This window comes from Alnus glutinosa, chromosome 6 (assembly GCF_958979055.1).
Source record: "Alnus glutinosa chromosome 6, dhAlnGlut1.1, whole genome shotgun sequence".
Classification (NCBI taxonomy): Eukaryota; Viridiplantae; Streptophyta; class Magnoliopsida; order Fagales; family Betulaceae; genus Alnus; species Alnus glutinosa.
The window spans coordinates 26,951,874-26,976,331 of NC_084891.1; the positions used below are offsets into that span (position 1 = coordinate 26,951,874).

Below are 24,458 nucleotides of genomic sequence, written 5' to 3' on the forward strand. Positions count from 1 at the left end.
CGACATGCGAACACAAATTGCCACCCTTACTCCTCCCACACAAAAAAAAAAAAAAAAAATAAAAAATAACTTTTTCCATATTTAGGTTATATATATTAGGTATGATCCCCTTAATCTGCCCATTTAGAGTTAAATTTCTAGTTTCGTCTCTTATTTCCATTCATTTGGTGTTAAAAGCGTGTGAATATTTAACAAACAAGTTTGTCATGTTCTATTTGGTAGAACAAATTTCAGGACAGAGTTTCTTTTGTATTTCTGTCTTGTAGTCTTCATAATGCTTAGATAATTCATGTAATTGAATAAATATACTCCATTTTTTATAGAGTTGGACGTAACTCCCTCAAATTTTCCTTGCCACTTATTTGGTTTTTAAATCATGGGCTTGGCAAAGGCAAGGGACCCCCTGAAAGTTGAAACAACATATGATAACCAAGCACCTGATGTACTTAATTAAAGTTACTTTTGAAAATTGCCCGCAGCACGCAAGGAATCAATGAGTATGATGCGAGACAAAAATGGTATGCCCACCTAAATATAGAAATAATCCAAAGAGTCTGAGTGGTACGAAACACCGAAGCAATTCGCCCAATATTTAATATGGGCGCATCATGGTTTGGGGTCCCTTTGTCCACAAAAAGCAAAAGCATTGCTCAAGTTTGGAAGTATCTTCTCAAATTACCTGCCAGTGGTCCTCTCAGTCTTCGGCGTGGGCCGGTATTTCAACCAACATAATGCTTGAAAGTAGCCCATGAACACACTGCTTTGTTTGGGTCAGGGTGGGCAGTCAAAACCAAGCTGCAAGTCCACCCACATGCATGCATTCATATAAAGACAGGACACAGGTCAACCTGTAAGCCCCTTTAGGCTTGAAAGAAATAGGAATATATACCATGAACATTAGAACAGAAAATTGGAGATCTGAATGTATATTCTTGCTTTGAGCACTTAAGAATTCATAAGAAGAAAGTTCCACATAGCATGAAATTAACATGCAAAAACTATCACAGCAGTAGTCATGGATAACCAAACAATTGAAAAGAGGATCCTGCAACAGCACAAACATAACTCATCCATTGAAAAAATTTACACAAAGCAGGTTTTAACAACAAAAGAAGCTCCTGCTAACAGAGTCTGTCGTACAACAAAAGCGAACAAAATGGAACGGTAACTGAATTCTGTCTTATGCTTTCCATATTAATCGTATGGAATTTGAATATATGCAGCATCACAGATAAAAGGGATGTCAGCATACATGCCAGCAAGAGCACAACGTATACACTCCAAGACTGTGAAAAGGTAAGCAAATGCCACAGCTGTCCAGAAGTGCATCCCCACTTTACCCCAGTACACAGCAAGAGGCATCCAACGGCTCACAGTCCCTATCACCTGCAAGGCAATCTCCAACAACATGCCCATTACCACATGAAATCTGAAATAGTGAGGCCATTCCTTCCTTCTCACCACTCCAAGATATGCTGCAAAAAAATATGCCATCAAGAACCAGCTCGGCAACTGCCCAATGGCTACAAGAAATGGGTAAGTTGCGAATTCAAAGTTCTCCAAGAAGGGGTGCAGGTGATATGCTGTCTCAGCATACATCCATGTCTCGTGGAGAGGCATTAAATAAGGGAGGCATGCCAATGCCCTCCACCACCATCTTGGCTTCTTGGTCATTGGAGGGAAGCGGAAACTGCTTGGAACATCCTTCGATGCTCGAGGGGGCATATGGGATTTGCGTCGCCTTGGTAACAAGGGGATTGTGCGTAAAAGGCTACCTTGATCCCCACATAAAAGTGGGGTTGAAGCAGCTGAAAGGTGCAAGAGTGGCTTACCTACAACTGAGGGGAAAAAAAAAAAAAAATTTAAGAAATTTGAGAAGCTCCATAGCATTGGATCATCATCTGGATGAGAAATTATAAAGGCTACAAAGAATATAAGACAAAGCCGTTCATGTGCCTATAGCCAACCAAGACTTACCCTCCTGATGAGATCCCCACGAACTCATGCTTGACAATGTGGCCTTAGCAGGCAAACAAGAAATGCATGTGTAGAATGAGCCACGGGCTATGGTGGGCTTACCCGCCCTGGAATTCATAAGATCACGCCCAGAGGGAATTGTGCATCCATTTAGTATCATAGTGAAGTACCTGTTTAATAACCAATATAGTAAGAAGAAAGTTTAGATCAGCACAGGAGGAACAAATAGAAGTGATCATATGCAAGAAGTAACCCTCCCATTCTCTAGTAAACATGCTTCCATTGATAGACACACACTCCTGTGCTGAATACAACCAGAAATGTTGAATAAGAGGATGTATTACCCTTTAAGAAGAGTATCACATAAACATTTACAAGCACTCCAACAATAAGAAAGGCAATCAATCTGATCATATTATACAGCAAGGTCAACAGCCGTGCGTGCATGTATGCATTCCTAAATATAGCAAATGACATATTGCCCATCATAAATGGAGGAAGCCATGCTCTTATTAAAACCACCTATCACACCAATGACCTCCGTTATCGATCTCTAAGCTTTTTAATACTAAAATTGATTCACATGTACCAATTTTGGACAGATGGCCAATACATCATGAACCAAATGCTTCCAAATTCTGTTCACCATCAATAACACCCAAAGACTGATTTGAGAGATGCTATATCAATCTCCAACGGGCGGAGCGGGACATGTATAACAGATATGATGACAGGAATAGGCCACACCAGCATAATGACTTATCAAGCAAACAACCTTTCCGTCTCTCCTCTCTTCTCCCTTCTCTTCTCTCATTTCTGTTTTCTTTTACATGATATTAGCAACTTTTTAAGCTCGATTGTCAACTTATCGAGCTACTAATATTTTCCTAAACCCAAAAAAATGTATCACAAGTTCTCTCTATCCATCTATCTTCCCCTCAGTAGATAGGGAAATGATATACCTTCTGGTAACACAGAGCCACACTATTAAGCAAGCCATCAGTAACATCAAATAATCACAAATGGGTCACTAGAAAGAGGATCCATGCGAAGGCCTCTTCATTTCATTTGCGCTATTCTACCATTTCAACCTCTTCTTAAATTGTAAAACAATACTATACAAGGGAAATACCATAAAACTCATACCCAACTCCAAAAACGAAGTCCCAGTATATATACATATAGACTATGGTGCCAGTGCCAACATTTCCAAAGTCAATAAATACTCAAATGCCGCCATTGTTTGCCAAGCATAATATCACGAAAGTAAACTAAAACCGCTAAAAGAACTTACGGTTAGACCATAACCGTACAGAAAATACAAAACCCAGAACTCCAAACCCCATTTCCGCTTCCAAAATCATAAATAGAGAAATTACCTTGAACCAGAGCCCCTTGAAATGCTACTCTGAAGTCGCCACTTCTAGGGTTCTCCGCTAATTTTTTCTTGACCTCATCGTCTCTGTCTCTGCTCTCTCGGTCCTTTGGATTAATCTGAAATGCGTTATCTGTTTCATATGCTTAGTGGGCTCAGATCCATTCATAGCCGGCCCATAGAGATAAATTTGGGCCAAGTGAAGCCCATATGACCTTTGTGTCGGCTTTTGCAGAAAAAGCGGTACAAAGTAGAACGCGTTGTGCGCACTCCACGTGGTTGCGAAGAAAGCAGGGAGGATTGCCCATTTCCAGGTTTCACTGCCAAGAAAGAGATGAGAGAGAGCGAAAGAAAAGTGAAATAGAGAAACGTGGCTCAATTCCCCATAAGTCTCACCCACATTTCACAACACACAGACACAGACACTCGATTCCGTCATATCGATCGGCGCCCCTCTCTGCCGCGAAAAACAACCGAACCCCTACCCCACGCCGTCATATTCACACCGTTAAGTCTGTCTCTACCGAGGAGCTCTCTCTTCTCCAACTTCCTCTGCAACCCTAGCCCAAACGGTGCGTTCCACTTCAAGCATTCTTTTCCATATTTTTGCTATTTTTGGTGCTCACAAAAACCAGTTTTTAGACAGTATGAAATCACTAGGATATTTTTTTTAAAAAAAAAAATTTATAAAAAAAAAAATTGCTGTTCTTTTTTGATTCAGTTAATCACAAACTTAGATAAAGATGTATCTGTGTGTATCGATTTATTTTTGTTAATTTTTCCTATTTTATTGTTAATTTTATATTTTGTGATTTTTGAATCTGGAGTTATTTCTGTAAGGTTAAATTAGGTTGTGATTACTGTAAAATACTTGTGGTTGTGATTTCAGTTAAGGTTAAATTTTGTTGTGGTTTTTGAATTATAGAAACTGGGGAGGAGGTTTATGGACTTTGAGCTTTTAGATCCCATAACCAATAGATGCTTTCCTTTTTGATTTTGAAGTAAATTTTACCCTCAACAAAGACAGGAAATGCTTACTATGATTTAAAACAACTGTTGTTGTGAATTTGGTATATGTAGTCATATTTTCCTCGCGGTTCTGCTTGAATGTTTCTCAATATGCTTGAAAGATATGCTAGACTGTGTTGCTATTTTTGCAGATGAAAAAACTCTTGAGTTTCCTATTTTGACTTAGTTACTCACGTTAGATTTCAGTTTCTACTCAGACTTCCATTGCTATTTTGCCAAATTGTTGTCGTCTTAATATGCTATTTTGAAATCATAAAGACGTAATCACTATGGAAGTACTATGTGATTGGTGTTCCCCCTTAATCTGTTTTCTCAATTTGCTTAACATATCAAAGATGTAATTAATTACTTTTCAAGCTCTACAGTGGCAATGTTTAATTGTTTTTCACCTTGTCTGAGAAGGGTTTTAGATTGTATATTTACCCAATTGGTTTTTTGTTAATATGATTGCTTGTCAGTTATTGATAATCGCTCACGTTATGAGTTATAATTTTCTCTTGCCTTTTCTGTGGAATAACTATAACTGCAATCCTCTGCTTAGAGCTTTGGCTTAGAGGCAGGTTTGATATTTTATATATCTAATTTCTTAAGTTTTTGTGCATTTTTCAGGCTGAAGTAGCATTCCAGCTATTTAGTGAGAAAAATGGTCTGAAGTATGTATCAAATTTTATTGTTCTTATTTATTTATTTTTGTATTCCATTGCTTCTTTGTTAATGGATGTTTATATTAATAATAGCTTGATGTTGACATTTTTCGGCAAGTCAGGATAAACTAGTCGTCCATTTCGTACTTAGTGCTTCCTCTTGCGGTAGACTTTCTAGTGATTATGGGGTCAGCTTGTTGTGTTGCTGCAAGGGATAAAACCCTCTCCCAAGGAGCTGGAGGTGAAACTTTGCATAGGAATGTCATACATTCACCATCATGGAGCTGCCGGTGGGATAGTAGAGGGCGTGTGGCTGGCGAAATTGAGAATCCGTCAGATCATGTGTCCCATGGAAACAGCAGGAATTATAGCATGGAGTTAAAAGGGTCCTTAGGTTCTGAAAGAGGTCATTTGTCTGATGTGGGAAGCCTCATGGACAATTTTGGAACACCCACCTCTCTGAAGTCTCCAGTTCATGAAGGAGTTGATGTGAATCTGATGACTCCGCATTCAGGTAAATCCTTCAAATGTATAGTTTGCCTGCATCAAAGCAATTTAGACTTTTAAACTTCAATTATTATTTCTTTTTTTGAAAATCAAACTTCAAACCTTTTCCCCCATTTGACCCCTTGTCTACGGTATTTAAGCCATTTTGTCTTTGAAAACTAATTTTTCACACGAGGTACAATGTGTTGAACTATTGGCCTCTGACAAACAAGAAATGCTTTTCAGTTGAAAATATTACCTTGCCTACTCCTTTGATGATGAAAGAGAGACAACAATTCTTTCATGATTGGGCCTTAATAGGAAATCCCGGTGTTGCTGTAACCAGCACATCTGATAGGGGACCATATTATACCTTTTGTTTCAAAATGGATATTAAAGTTGTTACTTCCTTCAAGCAATTGTTGTCTAAGGTGCTTCTGTTTAGGCAGAAGAACCTGCCCAAAGATAGTTGTATTTACTATAGAAAATTACAATACAGAAATATCGTCTATCTGTCTGTGGCAGGATGTGACATTTGTCCCTGCACACACATCACAATTTTGTTATGTTGTAAATTACTTTCATGTTTGTATCATTAATGTATCTGTCTTCCTCCTACTTGCCTCCCCTTTTCCCTTTTGCATTGTAATTCTTTTTTCTTTTTCTTTGGAGTACTGGGCTTACGCAATGCTCCTTTTGGATCCTCCAAGCTGTAAGCTTTTTAGTGGATCTTCATGTGATCATGCTCTTGGCCACCTCTGTTATTGTGCCATGGGAAAAATAACAAAGGGATGATGATGTACAATTTACATCTCACGTCTCTGGATGTAGTGGGGCATAAACCCTTGGTTTGCCTTCCCACTTCCATTTCATATGACACTGGATTAAGGCTTTGCCATTTCCATTTCATATTGTAGTGCAATATCGTGATTTGGTTTGTGGATTGATGTCTTTTGCTGCTTGCACCTTCTGTCCACTGATGTTGTTGTGCTTGGTGCAGATGTGTCCATGGTAAGCAATTTTTCTACAGAGGTAAGTTTGAAGCAAATGTAATTTTGTTTAGTAGAAGTTTTGTAGTTTGCTTCTTATTGCTCAAGCATTTTCTTCCCTCATCCTTAGATTAATGCCTAAGCCTCTTTCATTATCTTTTAGGTGAAGAACTTAGCAGGATCACCAGAAATTGTGGAGTCATCTGCACCAAATCTTTCATTCACCATACCCTCAGTTCTCTCAACACCATCCATCGATACTCTGCCTCCCCATGCTTATCCGCTTCTTCCCAACTCAACACCGTCAAGACGGGCCCGTCGTTCACCTGGACACCAGCTATTGCGGCAGGTCTCTGATAGTCGAATCTTGCGACTGAAATCGCCAAATAACAACTCAATATCTGAAGGAAGGCCGTCTTTTGTACTCTCCACTGGCAGCAACGACCTAGCAACTGGATCCCAATGTGGATCTTCTGATGGCTGGTCAATCCGCACCTTTTCTGAGCTTGTGGCGTCTTCACAAAGAGAAAGGTGGTCTTTTGACAGTGAGCACTTTGGCTCCGGCCATGGCAAGGTAAGTGGATCAAGCAGCAGGTTCTCATGTTCTCCCTCTGTAGAATTGCACTGTTGTGGAGCCTGCTCAAAGCTCCTAACAGAGAGATCTTCATGGAGCAGCCAGAAATTGCTCGTCAGCAATGAGGTCCCAGTGGCTTCCGTGCTGGTCTGTGGGCATGCTTACCATGCTGAATGCCTGGAGACTATGACAGTGGAGGATGACCGGTATGACCCGCCTTGCCCAATTTGTACGGTTGGAGAAAAGGAAGTCTCAAAAATGTCAAGAAAAGCTTTAAGAATAGAAGCAGAGTTGAAGGCAAAGAACTATAAGATATCCAAAAACCGGGTTGTGGATAGTTACCTCGATTGTGATTTTGATGTTTTTGATCGTCAAAAAGATGCTGAACACAAGGGAAAAGTTCCCAAGATGGAACCCAGTTCTAGCACGAGGAATTCATTTGCGAGGCCTTTCTTGAGGCGGCACTTCTCTATTGGTTCTAAGTGGAGTAGGTCCCTTTCAGAGAGTGATTCTGCCAGGAAGAAGGGTTTTTGGGCAAGATATCGCAAAGATTGACCTCTCAAACTGGAAAGTGGTGAGTGAGAACCTCGCTCATTGTAAGATGTGACACTCACCATTTAGGATGTTTCTTCCTTAAAAATGTAGCCTAGCCTCGCTAATAAATTTAGTTTAAATATTATTTCTTTTGAGGATTTTCCCTGAAATTTCAGTGGTATGACCCAGCCCGCATGGGAGTCATATGAAACGAAAATTTTGTTGTAGTCATATGAAACGACAGAGAGAGAGGTGTGAAAAACGTGGTTAAACCGATCTCGTCCAGAAAATCGGCTCATTAATAATGTGGATTTAGCCAGCCTTATCAAAAAGGTTTGTGAGAATAATCGAGCTGAATCAATCACTTAAAAAAAAAAAATTGTCTGTCTACTACTTTGTTCTATCATCTTCTTCAACTGGCTTCCATTAAACCCTGTATATTCCTGCTATATACGCAAAAGCCACCGAGGATTTTAGCTAACCTTTTTGCTCCCTTTTGTGCTTGCCAGCAGATTTGCACCCAAATCATACAGGTCAACTAATGCCGCACGAGCTAGCTATAGGTCTCGGGGTCTTGTCGTTCAACTTGGGCGTTCCTCAAAGACAGCGTAGCTTGTTTTCTTTGACTATATATTTCCTAAAGAGAATTATTCATCACCAGTGCATTCACCACGGCCCAATCTGAATTGGCAAGGAAGTATCTAAGACAAAATAATAAGGATAAAAGGGTTTTTTTTTTTTTTTTTTTTTTTTTTTTTTTTTTTTTTATAAAAAAAAAAAAAAAGGATTGGAAGAAATTTTTTTAATATATTAACCTGACATGTCTTAAAAATATATTTGAAAATCACATGTTCGGTTAATTATATTAAATGTACGTGTTCGGTTAATTGTATTAAATGCATGTAAAAGTTAATTGAATTGCTTTGAGAAAAACTTGGCTTAAATAACAATGTACAACAATCAAACGATTTCAGTAAAGAGGCCGTACTACAGGTTCCCTTTTCTTTTTTATTTTCTTTATAATATGAGAAACAAAACGAAAAACACAAACATATGTCATTATATTACCCGACAAAAAAGGTGCAACTATTTGCTGCAAAAACTAGGAATTTTCACGTCCCTAAACAAATCCTACACGGAGATAATTGTGTTGGTAACACCCGTCCTTGGGTGGGTTTCGCTTCTTTCCACTCATCCGTCCGATCACCATCCCAACCTTTTGCTGACTATGAGAACCATGGATTTATTCTTGTGCTTCAAAGTTTGTACACCTGAAAACTGGGATTTTGGAGACTAAGCAAGTATGTGGAGGCAATGCATGATGACGCGGGCCTTATTGATTTTTGGCACGGATGTCAAGAACTTAGGTCACCAGTAAAGGCGGTTAATAGTGCATAAAGTATCTAGAGGATCCAAACACAATTATAGAAAAAAAAATATGGAGAAGAGAAATACAAAGTATTAACAAAAAGCAAAATGTCTACAAATATAGAGAACGTAAAACAATGCAGCAACAGCAAAGAGGCGGAACAGGGGCTAGGAGTCGCGCAACGCCGGCGCATGTAGACCACGCACCAGTGTTGGAAGACCTCTCTCCAGTAGAGGAAGCCGTGGGCTACTGCAAACCATTGACATGAAAGGCGGGGGAAGGCGAGGAGGAGGACTGTGGCCACCATGCGCCGTTGGATGAGAAATAAATGTTGAGGCGTGCAAGCCACGCGTGTCATGCTGGATGTTGAGCAGGAACATAGATCAAGATTTGAAATTGTCGATCCAAGATCTGAACCAATCACGGCGAAAGACACGGTGGAGGAAGGCAGAGAGCCACGAGAGCAGCGTTGATATGTAGAAAAGTTGATAAAGTGCCTTCAAGGAAGACACAGATAGGGTTGGAGATAACTCCAGCAGGCAACAGGATAAGAGCTTCTAAGGAGGCGTTAGTAGAAAGAGAAAAAGGGATGAGAGAATGAGAAAAGGGAGAGGAGGAGGGAAAAGCACAGAGCTTCCCTCCTCCTATGGTATTTGGACGGAATGAATTTTAGGAATTTTTAGAGAAATGAGGTTTAGAGAGGAGGAGCGTCTCTCTCTACTTGTAAGAGTTTTTTAAGTTTACAAGTGGATGTTAATCATCATATTGTTACACTCAATTATCCATATTCTTTCTACTTCCTTGTTCCAGCTTTTTTATTTTTTTTATATATATAAAAAAAAAACATATTTATTATTTTGCGTGTGTTCTTTACTTCTCTTGGGCCATCATAAATTTTGAATTTTGCACAGAAGATATAAGATAATTATGAATTCTCGACTAAAACTAATTAATGAAGTGTTCCTTTAAATATTTTTGGTGTAAAATTTCTACTAATCCTTCAATATTTGGTTACTTTTGTATGAACAAAGTTCAAAAGAAACTATTATGTTATAATTTGGCTTTAACATGACGATAACATGGTTGATCCTTAATTTTGTCTCTACTTCTCAATTTTAATGTATAAAGTCACCATCTTAAAAGGATATATACAAACTAAATTGAAATTTTTAAGACAGATAATTAATCCAATGGGTGGGTAAGTTTTATAATAACTCTCTATAACCAAATTGTACAAGAATCCTAATCCATCTAATTTGATATCCTGACACCTACTCCATGAGGATCAGGATCCTCTCCAGTTAAGAAGAATTAAAGAGAAGCCAATCGTTTATACACAAAAATATTTTTATAATTTCACATCTCTTTCAACCGGAGATGATCCTGATGCACTCCATGAAAGCTACCACTACTACCGGACGAGAACATCTATAAAGTTTTAATAATAGGCTGGCCCAAAAATCACACGAATTGAAAGATGAGGAAAAAAAAATAAAAGGAGAAATGTCAGAAGTGGGATTTGAACCCACGCCCTCTCACGAAGACCAGAACTTGAGTCTGGCGCCTTAGACCACTCGGCCATCCTGACTGGTTATGCTCAATCTTGGTTAAACATATTAAAAACATGGTTTTAATGAGTTCACTCTTTTCAAAGACCCTACACAAGCACACATAATCCAATTTTATGGAGTGTGGGACCGTTGGGTGTACACGGAATGGTAGATCAGTCATGGACAATTTTCTTTTAATTTTGGTTGGTGAATTATTTTCAACAAAATTTTTGAAAAATTGTATGGGAAAATTTTATATTTTAAAGACACATGTCAGTTTAACAGACTAAATTATTATTATTATTATTTTCAATCTTGTTTAGAAGAAAACTTTGTTCACTTGAGACCAAATACATTAGCAATATTTATATAATTTATAGCTTTAAGATCTTTTTAATGGGTAAGCTGCAACAATTTCATGCTTGAAGTCTATTCTTTGGTTAATATTTTGGCTATCAATCAACACAATCTATTAACCGATTGGACCTTTGCTCAGAAAATAATAATAATAGTAGTAGCTAACTGGTTATTAAGAAGCAAAAGGACGACTATATATCTAATTCGAGTAATGCTATTATTTACACTAATTGATGTATTATGTTTTAAATGATTTTTAATGTCAGACACTTTAAGAAAGGCCAACCAGTAAAATAAATGTAATAAATAAGTATAAAGAGTAGTATTACAAGCATTACATTACTATCTTATTCAGCACGTAACAATGCTACTTCTAATGCATTTTTTTTTTTTTTTATTATTATTATTTTGGGTAAGCAAAATTTATATCACTATTTAAAATATGTTTTTCACATCATTTTTTTAATCCTAGACGTAGTCAAGTTCAATCCATCTTTAAGTTTTCCCTTTTCAAATAATTTTCAGACCATCCTTAAATATCATCAAGAATGGAGCAATTGTTATTGTCACAACTATTCACTAGAGGCGTCTCCAAGGGGTAGCTCAATCGGCTAGAGACCACGCCTCATGAAGCGAAGGTTACTAGTTCGAATCCCCCTTTCCCCTCTTATGTGGACATATCAAAAAAAAAAAAAAAAAAACTATTCACTAGAGGTCCGCCCATACAGCTGCTCCAGAGAATTTTCAAGCCAAGTCGCCAGTCGCCAGTCCAAATCTTCTATCTCTTCGGTATATACTGTATATCAATGTTGCAGAGGTGTCATAGTGCACTCCTCTCTATAAATGGTTGATAATGCTCTGCAAACCTGATCTATAACTTGGATGGAGAAGCCTCATTCCTAGTTCCTTCTTCACACGAGAATTGGAAACTCGCTTCTCACCTCTTCGACTACCCTGCTCAACAACTGATTCTGATTTCCCGGCGGATTGCTTGATCCGGCCAGGCCACTTCTTCTCAACCAAGTCTCCTGCATATGCAAAGACTTCTTCCCGAGGGGCTGGGTCGTCATCAACGACATTGTAAACTTTCCTGAAACAAAAATCACAGGCAGTAAGCAAGGAAAGTGTTTCCCGCTGCAAGCATATTAAACAAGGTTGGAAATTATTTAATTTAGAACAGAATGAAAAGTTTTATGTGATAGACGGGGTTGAAGAATAAGAATTGGAAAATGCTAAACTTCCAACTATTTTACGACTCTTGATTTGTGTCATCGTGTGATTGGAGAATGTTAAAATTATTTTTTTAGTGGCCAATGTGTCTCCAACCACATGCTAACACGTGTTAGAAGTTGTAAAAAAATTGTATGTCTAGCATTTACTTGTAAGAATATATGTGACACATGTGCCTCGTACATGGTGGTCTTTAAGAAAAGAGTGACATTCAAAGTTTATGAATATGCCTTTTACATTATGAGGCCTTGGGATTCCAGTTACTGATTTAGCAGAACATTTTCTTTTCCTGTTAAGAAGGAAATAATCCAGATGGAGATTGTTTACCAATATCTTAAATATCAAGAATCTTATTACATTTGTTTTTCTAGCAATCCATCAGAACAGGATAAAAAACGAATGAGAAAATATAGCTGACTTTAGGAAGGCTGATGATTGGAACCTACCCGGGGGAAGGTGTGTCAATACTGGCCTTAAGTGCCTGACAAATGTCCTCAACATGAATTCTGGATGTATATTGCCTGTATACTCTCATCTTCTGACCTTCTGACAATGATCCTTGCTTAATTATTGTATCAACAGCACTGAAATGGAAAATAGTTCACCATAAAAACCAACCTTTAGCATGGAAAATTTGAACCAAAACTTAACTCCATCAGAGCATAGGCTCTAGGCCAAACTGATTTTCTTTAAATGATCGATGAGCTAACAAGAAATATATCAAATGATATTGGCATCATTTCATAGCAGATTTTTTTTTTGATTGAGTACATTTCATGGCAGATTTTAATTACAATAAAGCTTATAGCATGAAACATCAAGCTAAAACTCATATCGATATTGGTTAAATCCCAATGAAAAGTGACAAGGTGAACTGTTTAGTTAAACTACAGATCCAAAACAAAAGGCAGCTATTTGGTCATACTTAAAAAAGTTCATTACAACCTTCTACCAGGGCCGTAGATACCTCCTAGCCGAAATACTTGTGCCGAGAGCCCAAGATCATCACCCAGATTTAACCATTTCTTCTCAGCAACCAACCTTAAGTTAGCCAACTCACTTGTGGGGCTAGTAGGATAACTGCCATAGGATAATGCACATATTTAGGGCAATTGATGTCACTGCAGGCACAGGATTTTGCATGCTTAAGAGGTTAGTTAAGATGCACTTGCTTACTCCTCATCTACCCATGCACCACCACAATCTCCATATACACCTGCCAAAAAAGCAGTTTCTCCAGAGTCAAAGACCAACTCAGGAGTTTCAGAGAAAAATGAAATGAAAAACAGTAGGATCCAAGGTTGAGAGTAGGAGCTGCAAAGAATATGATTAGGAGTTCTGAAGTGAATTACTGTTCAGCATTGTTACTCCTCGTCCAAGGGCCGTGTGGTACATATGTTGCAAACTGTCTTTGAAGAAAATTGCAATCCTAGAGTGTCTAATTGCTCATAGCTCTTGTATTCATATTGAGATTAATAAACACGACAAGCCGACAATGAAGTGTATCAGACAATAACATAGACCTCCAATCCCGAAGCCAAAGACAATCATAAATTAAAAGATGTCACATTCATGTAACTATGATGTAAATTTTGGTTCATTGGGAATTCGAATATACACATACTAGTTGATGACAAATAACAAAGCCATCGAAGATTTCCGTCCATTAATGTGCTCTTTAGAAGTTCTTCATGCCGAAGCATCTACAAAATTGATAAGAACACAATGGGAAAAAATTATCTCATTGAAAACGGATCACCCCAAGACAGAAAATCAATTCAGCACAGCCTTAAAAATAAAAATGACTAAAAGTACTTCTAACATACCGGGTCACCAATACCCACAACAGGCGGGATCGAGACAACAAGGTGGGTATGATATTTCATAGTATCTAGAATGCTCTGTCTGTGATTTAATCAAAAGAGAAACAATTAAGTGCCAAAACAAGCAAACACAGAATTTAAATAAAGAGCGAAAAATGGGTACTTTAAATTCACACACACTCACTCTGGCTCATTTGCATCGAAAACGTAAGAATCAAATCCCATCTCTTCAAGCTTCTTCTTCTTCACCATGCTCGTGCAAGTCCCAGAGACAACCCTAATGTTCAATTAAAAAACCCAATGTGTTTACTCTTTTCAAAACCACTTCACAAAGGAATGCTTTGTAAATTCAACTCAAGCCCAAGAGAGAGATTAATTATAGCAAGGAAAGCTAATCAGTGGAAAGGAACTTACCATCCTTGGTTATTGAGCTCTCGAGCGAAGAACTGTGCGACGAAACCCATTCCGAGACAGAACATCCGGTTCCGAGATTTCGGCTCCGATGGATCGGTTTCGGAACGTGAATCGTCAGCGGCTGCCATTATACGGGACAAAAACGGTGACGTTTGGGACCTCGGAAGACCGAGATTTCTCGGAACATGGCCGAATCTAAGGGGAGTTGCCGATATTCGGCCCGGTATGTGGCATATATCCATCGGAAGGTATTGTAGCTTCTACACAATAATACAAGTATCAGTTCGGAATGTTGAGCTTTTGAAGAGGGTGGAGTGTATCCAACCGCTTCAACCGCCTGTGCCACCGTTAAGTAGCATAGGCTCGGGTCGTCTTCAAGTATTGTTGGCCCAAGATCAGCCCATTCTTGGCAGGCGGATCCAAAACTCAATTTTGGTCCATATGAGCTTTCATCACATGCCTTAGATGCCTAGGTTAAGCTCACAGTATTAAGATTGGAGTAATTCTATAAAATACAATTTTAATTTTATAAATATTTCACAATATTAATGTTACATATCTAACTAATCGATTTATCATTTTTAAAATAATAATAATAATAAAAAATCATATATTAGTTGGGATTGCCATATTAACATTGTGTGATAAAAAAGTGGATTTAATATTTATTTTAAAATTGTGTTTGTATCCAAGTATAATGACTTCTTCTTTTTTTAATATTTTTTGAAAAAAAAAAACTGTTTTGGATATTATTTTATGTAAGATTATTATTATTTTTCAACGGTCTATAAAATTGCAATATGTCTCTAAAATATGTAAAAATACATAATTAAATTTTTAATAGCATATGAGAAACACATATTTGTTTTTAATAGCATTAATACAGCCTTAAAAAAAACATGTACTTGTCCGAATAACACTGGGCATGCACTCACTTTGGTCCCTGCCATTTGCTTAGACGACTCAAGTAGTGAGGGGAAAAAAAGGCCTAACAATGAATTAAAAAATCACACACAAATTGGTACCCCCAAATCTGAATATACAAATTTACAAAAACTAGAGGAAATAAATAAAACATAAGGTACGTGTCACTACTTTGTTTAACTTCACATGCTATATAACATGGTTATATAGCATATATGTGAAGTTCTAGAGTAACCAGGGTTGAGCATAGTTCATTAGTTACACAAAGGGTAAATTATAATTAGCATTAATTCTAGAATAAGGTAATTAAGGGACAAATTAAAAAGTCAAGAAACATATATAGGGCACGTGCAGTTTATTCTCATCCCAGCAACTAATTCTGTGCCGTATGTGGTTGATCCACAGCTAGCTAATTCTGTGCCGTGTGTGGTTGATCACCTAGTCCTGCCACCAATTTAGCATTTCGCATGCTTTGATGATCAAAACATTGAATTTCGCTCTGAAGACTACCGTCGATGCCTTCTCCAACAGAGGCTGAGACTGGATCACGAACATCGATGCCAACTTGTGCTGCTTCGTTTTCACGCTGCTGAGGATCGGCCGTTGCCGTTGCCGTTGGACCAATATTAGCCTCTGCTTGCTGATCAGGCCGATCAGTTGCTGAAAGCCATCGATGATATGCTTGGGTGGGGATCAAGGCCAAGGAGGCCAAGACAAAAGCAACCAGTGTAAATATGTACGTGGGTCCATGGTCCCTATAAACAAAATCCACGACAGCAACAACGAAGTGGCATATCACAAAAACAGAGGAGCAAACGTCGCATACAACTTCAGGCGCCCAACTTGGCTGCCCATTTTCATGTTTAGGCCAGAAATAGAATCCAACGCGTCCAAATGCCAAGCTTCTGTCTTTAAATTTGATATGGACATCCCAAAATGTGAAGAAACAACTGTCCATGGTCAGAAAGATTGCAGCAAGCTTGTCAAAACGAGTATTGTCACCAATAAGCTCCATAGCCAACGTGATCAACTCGAAGACCCAGGCCAACACCGCGGTAGCTCTAAAGCTTTTGCGGATTATCAGTAAACGCCGGATCATATTCTGGCTTGCCATCTATATATGTGTAGTACCTGCAGAGATTAAGAACAAGAAGTGGAAGAATCATGAGATCCAAAGGCTACAAAGTACTGCTTGGATGCATCTACGTACATGCAAACGCATAATCTGATCAAACTAACCATCCATATATAAAGCAACTAGAAGAATCAAACTACTAAGAAATGCAAAGGAATGCATGGGAATATTGCGGAGGCATCCATGAGAAATACTTTTAAAACTAATGATCGAAGATATATTGGTATTCCTGTTATCTTGAAGAAGTAGCTAGTGCAGTGGGAGACTGGAGTGGTTGAAGATGGAGGGTTAAAGGAGAAGCTGGGACTATTCGATCTGGAGAGCTTATGGCCCCTCTAAATATTAACCACCATATACCCGAGCAAAATAACTAACTAAATTCTAATATAATAGTAATTTTAAAAGCCGACAACATCATCTTAATTTGGAGGATAAAATGGGGACATGAATCATATTTATAGCAATATTCTTCGTGTTTTATAGAGGTTGCCAAATGCCAATCTATGAGTAGGGTACATGCTATGTATTCATTTTAAATTCTATGGTAATTTTAAAAGTCACATCATTTTTAGAGAAATAAAAGTGAAACATGAGTCTTATTTATAGCATTACTCATGTTTTATAGAAGTTGCCAATCCATGATTGGCATATGCTATCTATCCATTGTATTTTTTTTTTTTTTTGGTCTAAGAGATACAAATCCATTTAGTTAAACTTCTTCTGATTTTATTTTGTTGGAGTTCATGTGTGAGTACCGATTTCTACATCGGAGGAATGTGAAAATGTATTATTATATGGTTGGTATAAAGTGTTTTTTTTTTTTTTTTTTAATTTAGTCTATTAAATTGACATATATTCTTAGAACATGTAATTCTTACATTCATTTTTAATAGAATTAATAGAGGAATGACAGATGTTCTTATATGCATTTTTAAAAATGCATATGTACATGCTCAATTTAATAGACTAGATTAAAGATATTTTAACCACCCTAATTTTAAAGAAAACTTAATCTATATAAGGTCGGTTCAAAGCTCATTAGTTCGAAAACTTGGTGTTGGCCTCCTGTATAAAAGTACCATATATGAGACAGCATAATCAGTTGGAATCGTGTATAAACATGTCGTGAAATAATGAAAGTTAATGGTTAAAATCTTATTATTTTCTTATATTGAAATTAAACTCACCCATTAAGGGGTTAAAAAAAAAAAAAAAAAAAACCTTACACACTTCAAGTGATTTTTTGGTTAATCTTTTGTCTAATGTACATCCCGATCAGTGTCATGCCAAAATACAATGGCGGGAAGAGTTTTTATGCATGCACCTTAATAAGAGGATAAGAGTAATGAGTAACGCCTACAATTTTTTTACAATTTGTTAATACATATTAGCATATAGTTAAAGTTACTAAAAAGAGTTTAAAATCATTCAATCACATGCTAACATGTGTCAACTAATTATAAAAGATTAAGGGTGCGTTTGGGATTGCGATTTCGTGGGCAAAAAGTGTAATTTTAAACCAAATCTCAGAAAATGAATCGTTTAAAAAATTGCGATTTTGAAAAGCAGAACGCAGAAAACTATTTTTTCAAATCGCAAATAAAATGATACTTTTTTGAAAACGTAAAATTTTAAAGGTCAAATTATAATTTTACCAAACGTTTAACTGTGTTTTTAAAAATCACTTTTTCAAATCACACATTTTAAAATCATTATTTTAAAATCGCAAGCCCAAACCAACCTTAACTCTAACATGAAAAGTGCTTATGCGGTATTATAACAAAAAAACCGACATTATTAGTGAACGTTAGTCTGTAAGAAACTTTTACTTAAAAGTTACTCGTAAATAAAACGACAAAGGGCCTTCATAAAGATGGGATCCAATCAAACGAGGAAATGGGTAGATAGGCCTAATTGGCGGTCCAATAAAGGATCGAGCGGTCAAAAACTGATTTACCTTGGGCTCTGGGGCCATGCATCAAAAGAAAACTTTCACATGCCCTATCGGGTCCTAAGAGATTTTAAGGGGCTATTTACTTGTTCCATTGGAAATTGTTGTTGGTTAGAGATGTAATTGCCGCTTTCATTACAGGGCTAGAACAGACAAAACTCACCAAAGCAAAGCAATAGCAGTCACCAATTTGTATAAAAAGCAACAAATGGGAGAAATTTCCGCACCTATAAACGGGGGAAAAATAAGAAAGTCTTTATGACAGGAGTGTAAGTGTGTAACTATAAATAATTTAGGTGCATGTGTGAGGGAGTTAAAAAAAGACTTTAAGGAGATAAAAAAAAAAAATTAATTAATTAATTTTGAAGGATTTGTATTATAAAAATAAAAAATAAATAAAATTTTGGAGGAATTTTAAATTTTTGGTGGAATGTAAGTAGTTTAAACCCTGTCAAGAGGGACAGTTTTCTTCTAAAGATACCAATTTAATAGAATGAATTAGAAAAAAAAATCTTTAGTTCGATTTGTTTTTTTAAAAAAAAAAAAAAATTGTCAAATTTAGATTAATCTTTAAAATTCTGCGTTTTCAAAAAAACATTATGTTATTTACAATTTGAAAAAGCAAATTTCTCTTCGAGAAAAGTTGCAAAAATAAAAGCTCGGAGTCTTTGGACCAGTAAAGTCTATGGCCCAATGATCTGTAAATTGTTATGGGTCATTGGAAGGGATTTTTGGGCCATAAAACCTTGCTGCTAAGATTCAACTTTCAAGTAAAAAAATAATAAAAAGAAAAGAAAAGAAAAGAAAAAAAAAACACTAGAAACCTTTAAAACAACAGGGTCTAAAAGTCTGAGGGAGCTTACACAAACAATCACCTATAACTTGTAAGGAAGCAACATAGGTAAACAAAACTAGAAGATTACATTAAAAAAATCCTAAGATCCAGCTAGCTAGAGAATGATTAACGGGAGAGTCACGGACACCCTTGAAGCAATTAACTTTGGACATAACCTAAAACATCATCTCATAAACAAATGTAACAACAAAACCCATGTTTTTTTTTTTTTTATTTTTTTTTTTTTATAATTAAACAATCTAGCATTTCTCATTGAGCTTACATAACAACCATCATGTTAGCAAATGTGTTCATAGCTAGTGACTGGTGCAAGTAGGTCTCATAAACAAATTTTATTTTTTATTTTTTATTATTATTTTATTTTTTCAAATTACAGGAATCGAGATCCAAATAGCCAAAAGCTCTGTGAAGTCTGAAGAAAGAAATGATCCACCAATCGTTGAGCAACAAGTAACTAAGAAACAGCAAGACGAATTAAAGAGCAATGAATATCCTGGAAAAAAAGATTCCTCCAGGCCACACGCACAGGCACAGCTAGTAAATGTAAATGACCGGCCAATTAATAAGAGGGGCCAGGGATGTTACATTACGTATTTTTTGTTTGTAATGATTTTGTGAGATTAGTTTCTAGCCTAATATATCATACCAGCACCATAAAGATGTAAATAAAAAAGATAGTAATATTAAGATAGCAATTATTTGCTCCGTAGTAATAATGTTAAGACAAATTAAATATAATATTAAGATATTTTTTAAACTTAATTTGCGACTAAATTAGAATAACTGATCATTTAAGAACGAAATTAAAATCTAACACATAATTTTGGTATCAAAGCTTTATTTTAAGTTAAATTACTAGAAAATGCTTGCGATACTACAATTTTTACTACTACAACTTTCTTATAAACCAAAACGACAATTCACATTTTATGAAAATAAATGTCGTGTGCATTGCCACGTCAGTTTGTAAATGTAATAAGTAGCATGTGGAGTACTGCCATGTACGTGACAATTTTCATTTTAGAGGCATACGTGATAAATGTCACGTGAACTGTTATGTCAGTTCGTAAGGGACTTGGCTCGAGACTTGAGTGGTAAGGTATAAGGTCAGACTCATTACCTTGAGTCCACACAATTCATCCTTACAGCCATGCCTGTGGGCAAAATCTAACTTTTACCAAATTAGTGTGGACAGCTCGTTAAAAGAAAAAAAAATTAATAATAATAATTATTTATGCCCTCAACTTTGGGCTACAACTGCCACGGATTAATCCAACAACCTACTTCCACCTAAATCTATCTGCCAATAAATGAAGAACTAGAAACGGACTGCAACCCTTTTTTTGCTGCTGGAAAATTACCTTGGTATATGGACACGTATGTTTTTGTCCTGTACTTTTATATTAAATACTTCTTCTTGATCGAGAGATCAGGTCTGCTTCTGCTTTTCAAGAAGAATTCTAATACAAGAGTCAATCAAAACCAGCTTGACTTCTTTTGTTTCGTTTTCGAAAGATTTTGAGCTGACTACCTTAACTGCTTGAAGCGAAAATCTCTGTCAAGAAAAATACAAATGGAAGACAACATTATGAATTTAGTTGTGGTTGGAGTCATTTCATGGACAACAGCTTTTGTGTTAACAAGGAGGATGTTCCCAAAGCGCTCGTTTGATTTCAGCAACCGAGTTGTTTCTACAATTCATGCAACTTTAGCTGTAATATTATCGTCTCTCTCCGTTCAAGATTGGAGCTGCCCAGCTTGCCCTTTGGCTTCAAAAGCTTCCCCAAAGCAGGTATAGATCTAACTATCTAAGCGTGAGTAAATTAATTAGTAGACATATATATATATATGTTAATCATTATTTTTCTTAATATAACTCTTCTTTGATGGTGGATCTTGAACACTCATGAGCAGATGCAAACTCTGGTAGTGAGCCTTTCTTATATGATGTATGATTTAGTATGTAGCTCCTTTGACAAGCGAATCAGTCTCGACAATTCGATCCACCATCTGGTCAGCATCGTCGGATTTGGAGCAGTCCTGGCCTATGGGAGGGTATTCATCCTTAAACATGCTTACTTATCCTGTTCCTATAATTAATTTTGTGCTTACATGACATTGCATGTTGCATTTTGAAACACAGGAGTAATTTGTTTTAGGGAGTACTGTTTTTTTTTTTTTTTTTTTTTTTTGAAAATGTATTCTTATATGACATAAAAGGTGAAAGTTGTTTTGTGTTTTGAGTTGTTTGTTATGTATTTATCTCAAAGAACATAAACCAATATCATTTACAAACATGGCCTTGATTCTTTAGAATTCTTATAGCATTTCCCATCATTGTTTTCAAATTAAAATGGTTGGAATATATTAAGCCATATTCTTATTAATTTGTGTTTAGTATTAAGATGATAAATGTTGAATTGATAAAATTAAAGATACTGATATGACTACAAGTACTCTACACCATAGATTATCTCAAAAAAATTTAAGGATCCAAATTCCTTGAAAGTGGATTGGGAATTGCAAACTCATGATAATTTTTCCCCCCTAAATGTTTGAATATATACCCTATTAGAGGTCACTAGTATATATATTCTTCCATAATTTTTTATTTAATATTTGATGATTATGTAATCTCATAATGAAGTAAAGAGATGAAAGTAGAGAAAGAGAGGCTTGAAAATTATGCGGCCTACATCTATAGGTGAAAGCCTTTAAAAGTTAAATATTTTCTTGATCTCTTTGACGGTGTATAAATCTCTATATATTTATATAGCTTTACTTGTGATTTGAATAATTTAATTTAAATACAAACAAATCTATTAAATTAAGGGATTTAATTACCTTAATTTAGAGTAACCAAATCATCATTTACCATAAACGATTTCTATCATTATCGATGATAATTTATTGGAAGCTGATAGACGTAACTTTATCATTTCTACCAATTATTCGTTGCAAAACTTTTCTTGGGCTTTTGCGTGCGTACTTCTTCAACTCCAAGTATTAATGTCATCCTATTTTGTGTATGTAGGGTGCATCGGAGGTGGTGGCTGCATTATGGGTAAGCGAAATCTCGAGCCCCTTCCTCCACATGAGAGAGCTCCTCAAAGAGTTTGGATACAGGGACACAGACCTTAATTTGGCAGCCGATGTGAGTTCAATAATGTGCTAATTAATTAGATAAATGTTGCTTTTTTGCAGGATTAGTGTAAAATTTTCTTAAGTTTGAATTTGGATTTTGAGATATTACGGGAGGCATAATGATAAAAGACAATCTCCATTAATCTGCCTAACATCTCTTTTTACAGATTTTGTTTGCAGTGATATTTACATTGGGTAGGATGGTTGGTGGACCTTATGTCACCTACACGACTTTGTCTGCTAGCAATCCGTTTGTCATAAAGGTAAATTTTGGATTCTTGAACTCCTAATATACTCTATCGTGCTCCAAACCTTTGGGCGCGCTGTACGTAATTTCCTTTTATTAATGTGTCTTCTCCACGTTGTTTTTAGGCAATGGCATTGAGCTTGCAGCTGGTTAGTGCCTTCTGGCTCTACAAAATCATGAGGATGGTGAAGTACAAATTGACCAAGAGGGCATCTTCAAGTACTGTTGCACCAAAAAATTGAACTGGGCAGGAAAGTCGAAGTCGTGGCTCTCGAATCTCGATCGCCATGCTATTGCTCCACGGCCAACCTCATTGCGGTGATGTTTATGTAGTTGACATTTAGTGACCAAGACATTTAGTGTAATTTTGAGTGTTATTAGACAGAATAATAAAAGTCAACCTGCCAAAAGTTGAGGACTCTTGCCGACCTCATGGGTTGTAGTGCAAGCTTGAATAGGGGTCTTCCTAGCTTGACGTACCTCTTTAACGACATTTGTAAAATTTAACAATTTATAAGTCATAGAACTAGAATTTAAAAAAAAAGGTCTTTATCAAGAGTCAAAGGCGGAAGTCATAGAACTAGAATTTTAAGTGTGGGGTAAAAAAAATGAATGGTTTGTATCATAAATAACACAATTTTGGCCGGGGGCAATTTAAAATTTTGGAGAGTAGTTCCACCCCGATCGAGAGGGACAAATTTTTCCTCCAACAAAAAATTTCCTTAGACCAATCTATTAAATTAGTTTTTGTCTTTAGAACGTGTAATTTTTACTATAACATGTAATTACCACATGCATTTTGAAAAAATGTATGTGAGAATCAAATACTATAACAATATATGTTAGTTTAATAGATTGAATTGATTTTTATTTTTTAATCCAGTTCGAAAGAAAAATTAGTCTAATGAGAGTGCATGAAGACACAAATGAGATCAAATTGGTTAAAAATGCCCTAAAAAGATTTGGTAGTGACTTTGACGACAAGCTCGCTCTCTTGATTTACTGCTTTAGTCTCTGCTTGGGGAGCCGGCCAGGAAACATTCCTATTCCTTGACCAACTGACCAAGATAATTTATGCGTTATTATGTTAGTAGTAGAAAAATTATTATAATTAATGTTGCTTAGTAGACTCTGATACAATTGTCATATAATTGTAATGATGCATGTAACAAAGAAAATCAATCATGAATTATTTTTGTTTTTTTACAAGTATGTGTTTATCAAATGACTAATTTTTACTGCAACATCATCAAGTTGTATGCTTAGTTAATCTACTAAAATAGTACTACACAATTAGTGTAATTATTCAAAGTAAATCTATCTAACTCATTGTCCACTTGACATAGATTTGATTCACAATGCAAAATTGCACCGTTGAAAGTTGAAACTAATTGGCCTGCGGAGGTGCTAACTGCTAAGCGTAATTGCCCAATTACAAACAAATAAACAAAGGCCTCTTCAAGGAAAGTTGCAAAATGAAAGCTTGGACCTGTAAAGTCTATGGCCCAATGATCTGCAAATTGTAATGGGTCATACACTCATAGGTAAGGATTTTTAGGCCCACAAATCCTTGTGGCTAAGATTCATTAATTGGCTTAATATGACACTAATTTACAAGGTTTTGGATTTAATCCGAACAGCAAAATTGTTAGGGATTTCTGTCTAATTTACAAAAGTTAAAAAAGCATGTCTTACATCCGGTTTACCGGTTGCTGTTCAAGTCAATTTTTTTAATTTTATTTAATAAGTAAGAATTAATTTATTAAAAAAACTCAAGGAAGGCAACAAAAAAATAAAATAAAAAAATACAAAAAACCTTTAAATGCCCGACTGCCTAAAAGTCCGAGGAA

At 36.3% G+C, this 24,458-nt stretch overlaps 4 protein-coding genes and 1 non-coding gene across 6 annotated transcripts; 2 read left to right on the forward strand and 3 right to left on the reverse strand.

The window, feature by feature from the left end:
- Positions 1–1,046: 1,046 nt before the first annotated feature.
- LOC133870349 (protein TIC 20-I, chloroplastic) lies at positions 1,047–3,501 on the reverse strand. The gene is made up of 3 exons (XM_062307446.1): positions 3,357–3,501; positions 1,978–2,147; positions 1,047–1,838 (listed from the first exon to the last, which is right to left on the reverse strand). Exons 2-3 carry the CDS (start codon positions 2,135–2,137, stop codon positions 1,195–1,197), a joined length of 804 nt encoding a protein of 267 aa, XP_062163430.1. The 5' UTR covers positions 2,138–2,147; positions 3,357–3,501; the 3' UTR covers positions 1,047–1,194.
- Positions 3,502–3,616: 115 nt separating this feature from the next.
- LOC133870348 (uncharacterized) lies at positions 3,617–7,778 on the forward strand. Of its 2 annotated transcripts, none has more exons than XM_062307445.1 (5): positions 3,617–3,924; positions 4,991–5,034; positions 5,144–5,539; positions 6,512–6,543; positions 6,664–7,778. In XM_062307445.1, the coding sequence occupies exons 3-5, from the start codon at positions 5,209–5,211 to the stop codon at positions 7,627–7,629; spliced, it is 1,329 nt and encodes a 442-aa protein (XP_062163429.1). In that variant the 5' UTR covers positions 3,617–3,924; positions 4,991–5,034; positions 5,144–5,208; the 3' UTR covers positions 7,630–7,778. The 2 variants fall into 2 exon arrangements, with proteins under 2 accessions (XP_062163429.1, XP_062163428.1); XM_062307444.1 differs by having other exon boundaries at positions 5,148–5,539.
- Positions 7,779–10,481: 2,703 nt separating this feature from the next.
- Positions 10,482–10,565, reverse strand: TRNAL-CAA (transfer RNA leucine (anticodon CAA)). The gene has a single exon. It is a non-coding gene; the product is annotated as a tRNA-Leu (tRNA).
- A 1,020-nt stretch (positions 10,566–11,585) lies between these two features.
- LOC133871363 (uncharacterized) lies at positions 11,586–14,714 on the reverse strand. Its single transcript, XM_062308801.1, has 8 exons — positions 14,352–14,714; positions 14,122–14,214; positions 13,941–14,019; positions 13,739–13,817; positions 13,291–13,330; positions 13,060–13,194; positions 12,561–12,698; positions 11,586–11,974 (listed from the first exon to the last, which is right to left on the reverse strand). Exons 1-8 carry the CDS (start codon positions 14,591–14,593, stop codon positions 11,722–11,724), a joined length of 1,059 nt encoding a protein of 352 aa, XP_062164785.1. The 5' UTR covers positions 14,594–14,714; the 3' UTR covers positions 11,586–11,721.
- Positions 14,715–20,488: 5,774 nt separating this feature from the next.
- Positions 20,489–23,063, forward strand: LOC133871813 (uncharacterized). Its single transcript, XM_062309240.1, has 5 exons — positions 20,489–21,009; positions 21,132–21,272; positions 22,252–22,371; positions 22,529–22,624; positions 22,734–23,063. The coding sequence occupies exons 1-5, from the start codon at positions 20,791–20,793 to the stop codon at positions 22,848–22,850; spliced, it is 693 nt and encodes a 230-aa protein (XP_062165224.1). The 5' UTR covers positions 20,489–20,790; the 3' UTR covers positions 22,851–23,063.
- Positions 23,064–24,458: the final 1,395 nt, after the last annotated feature.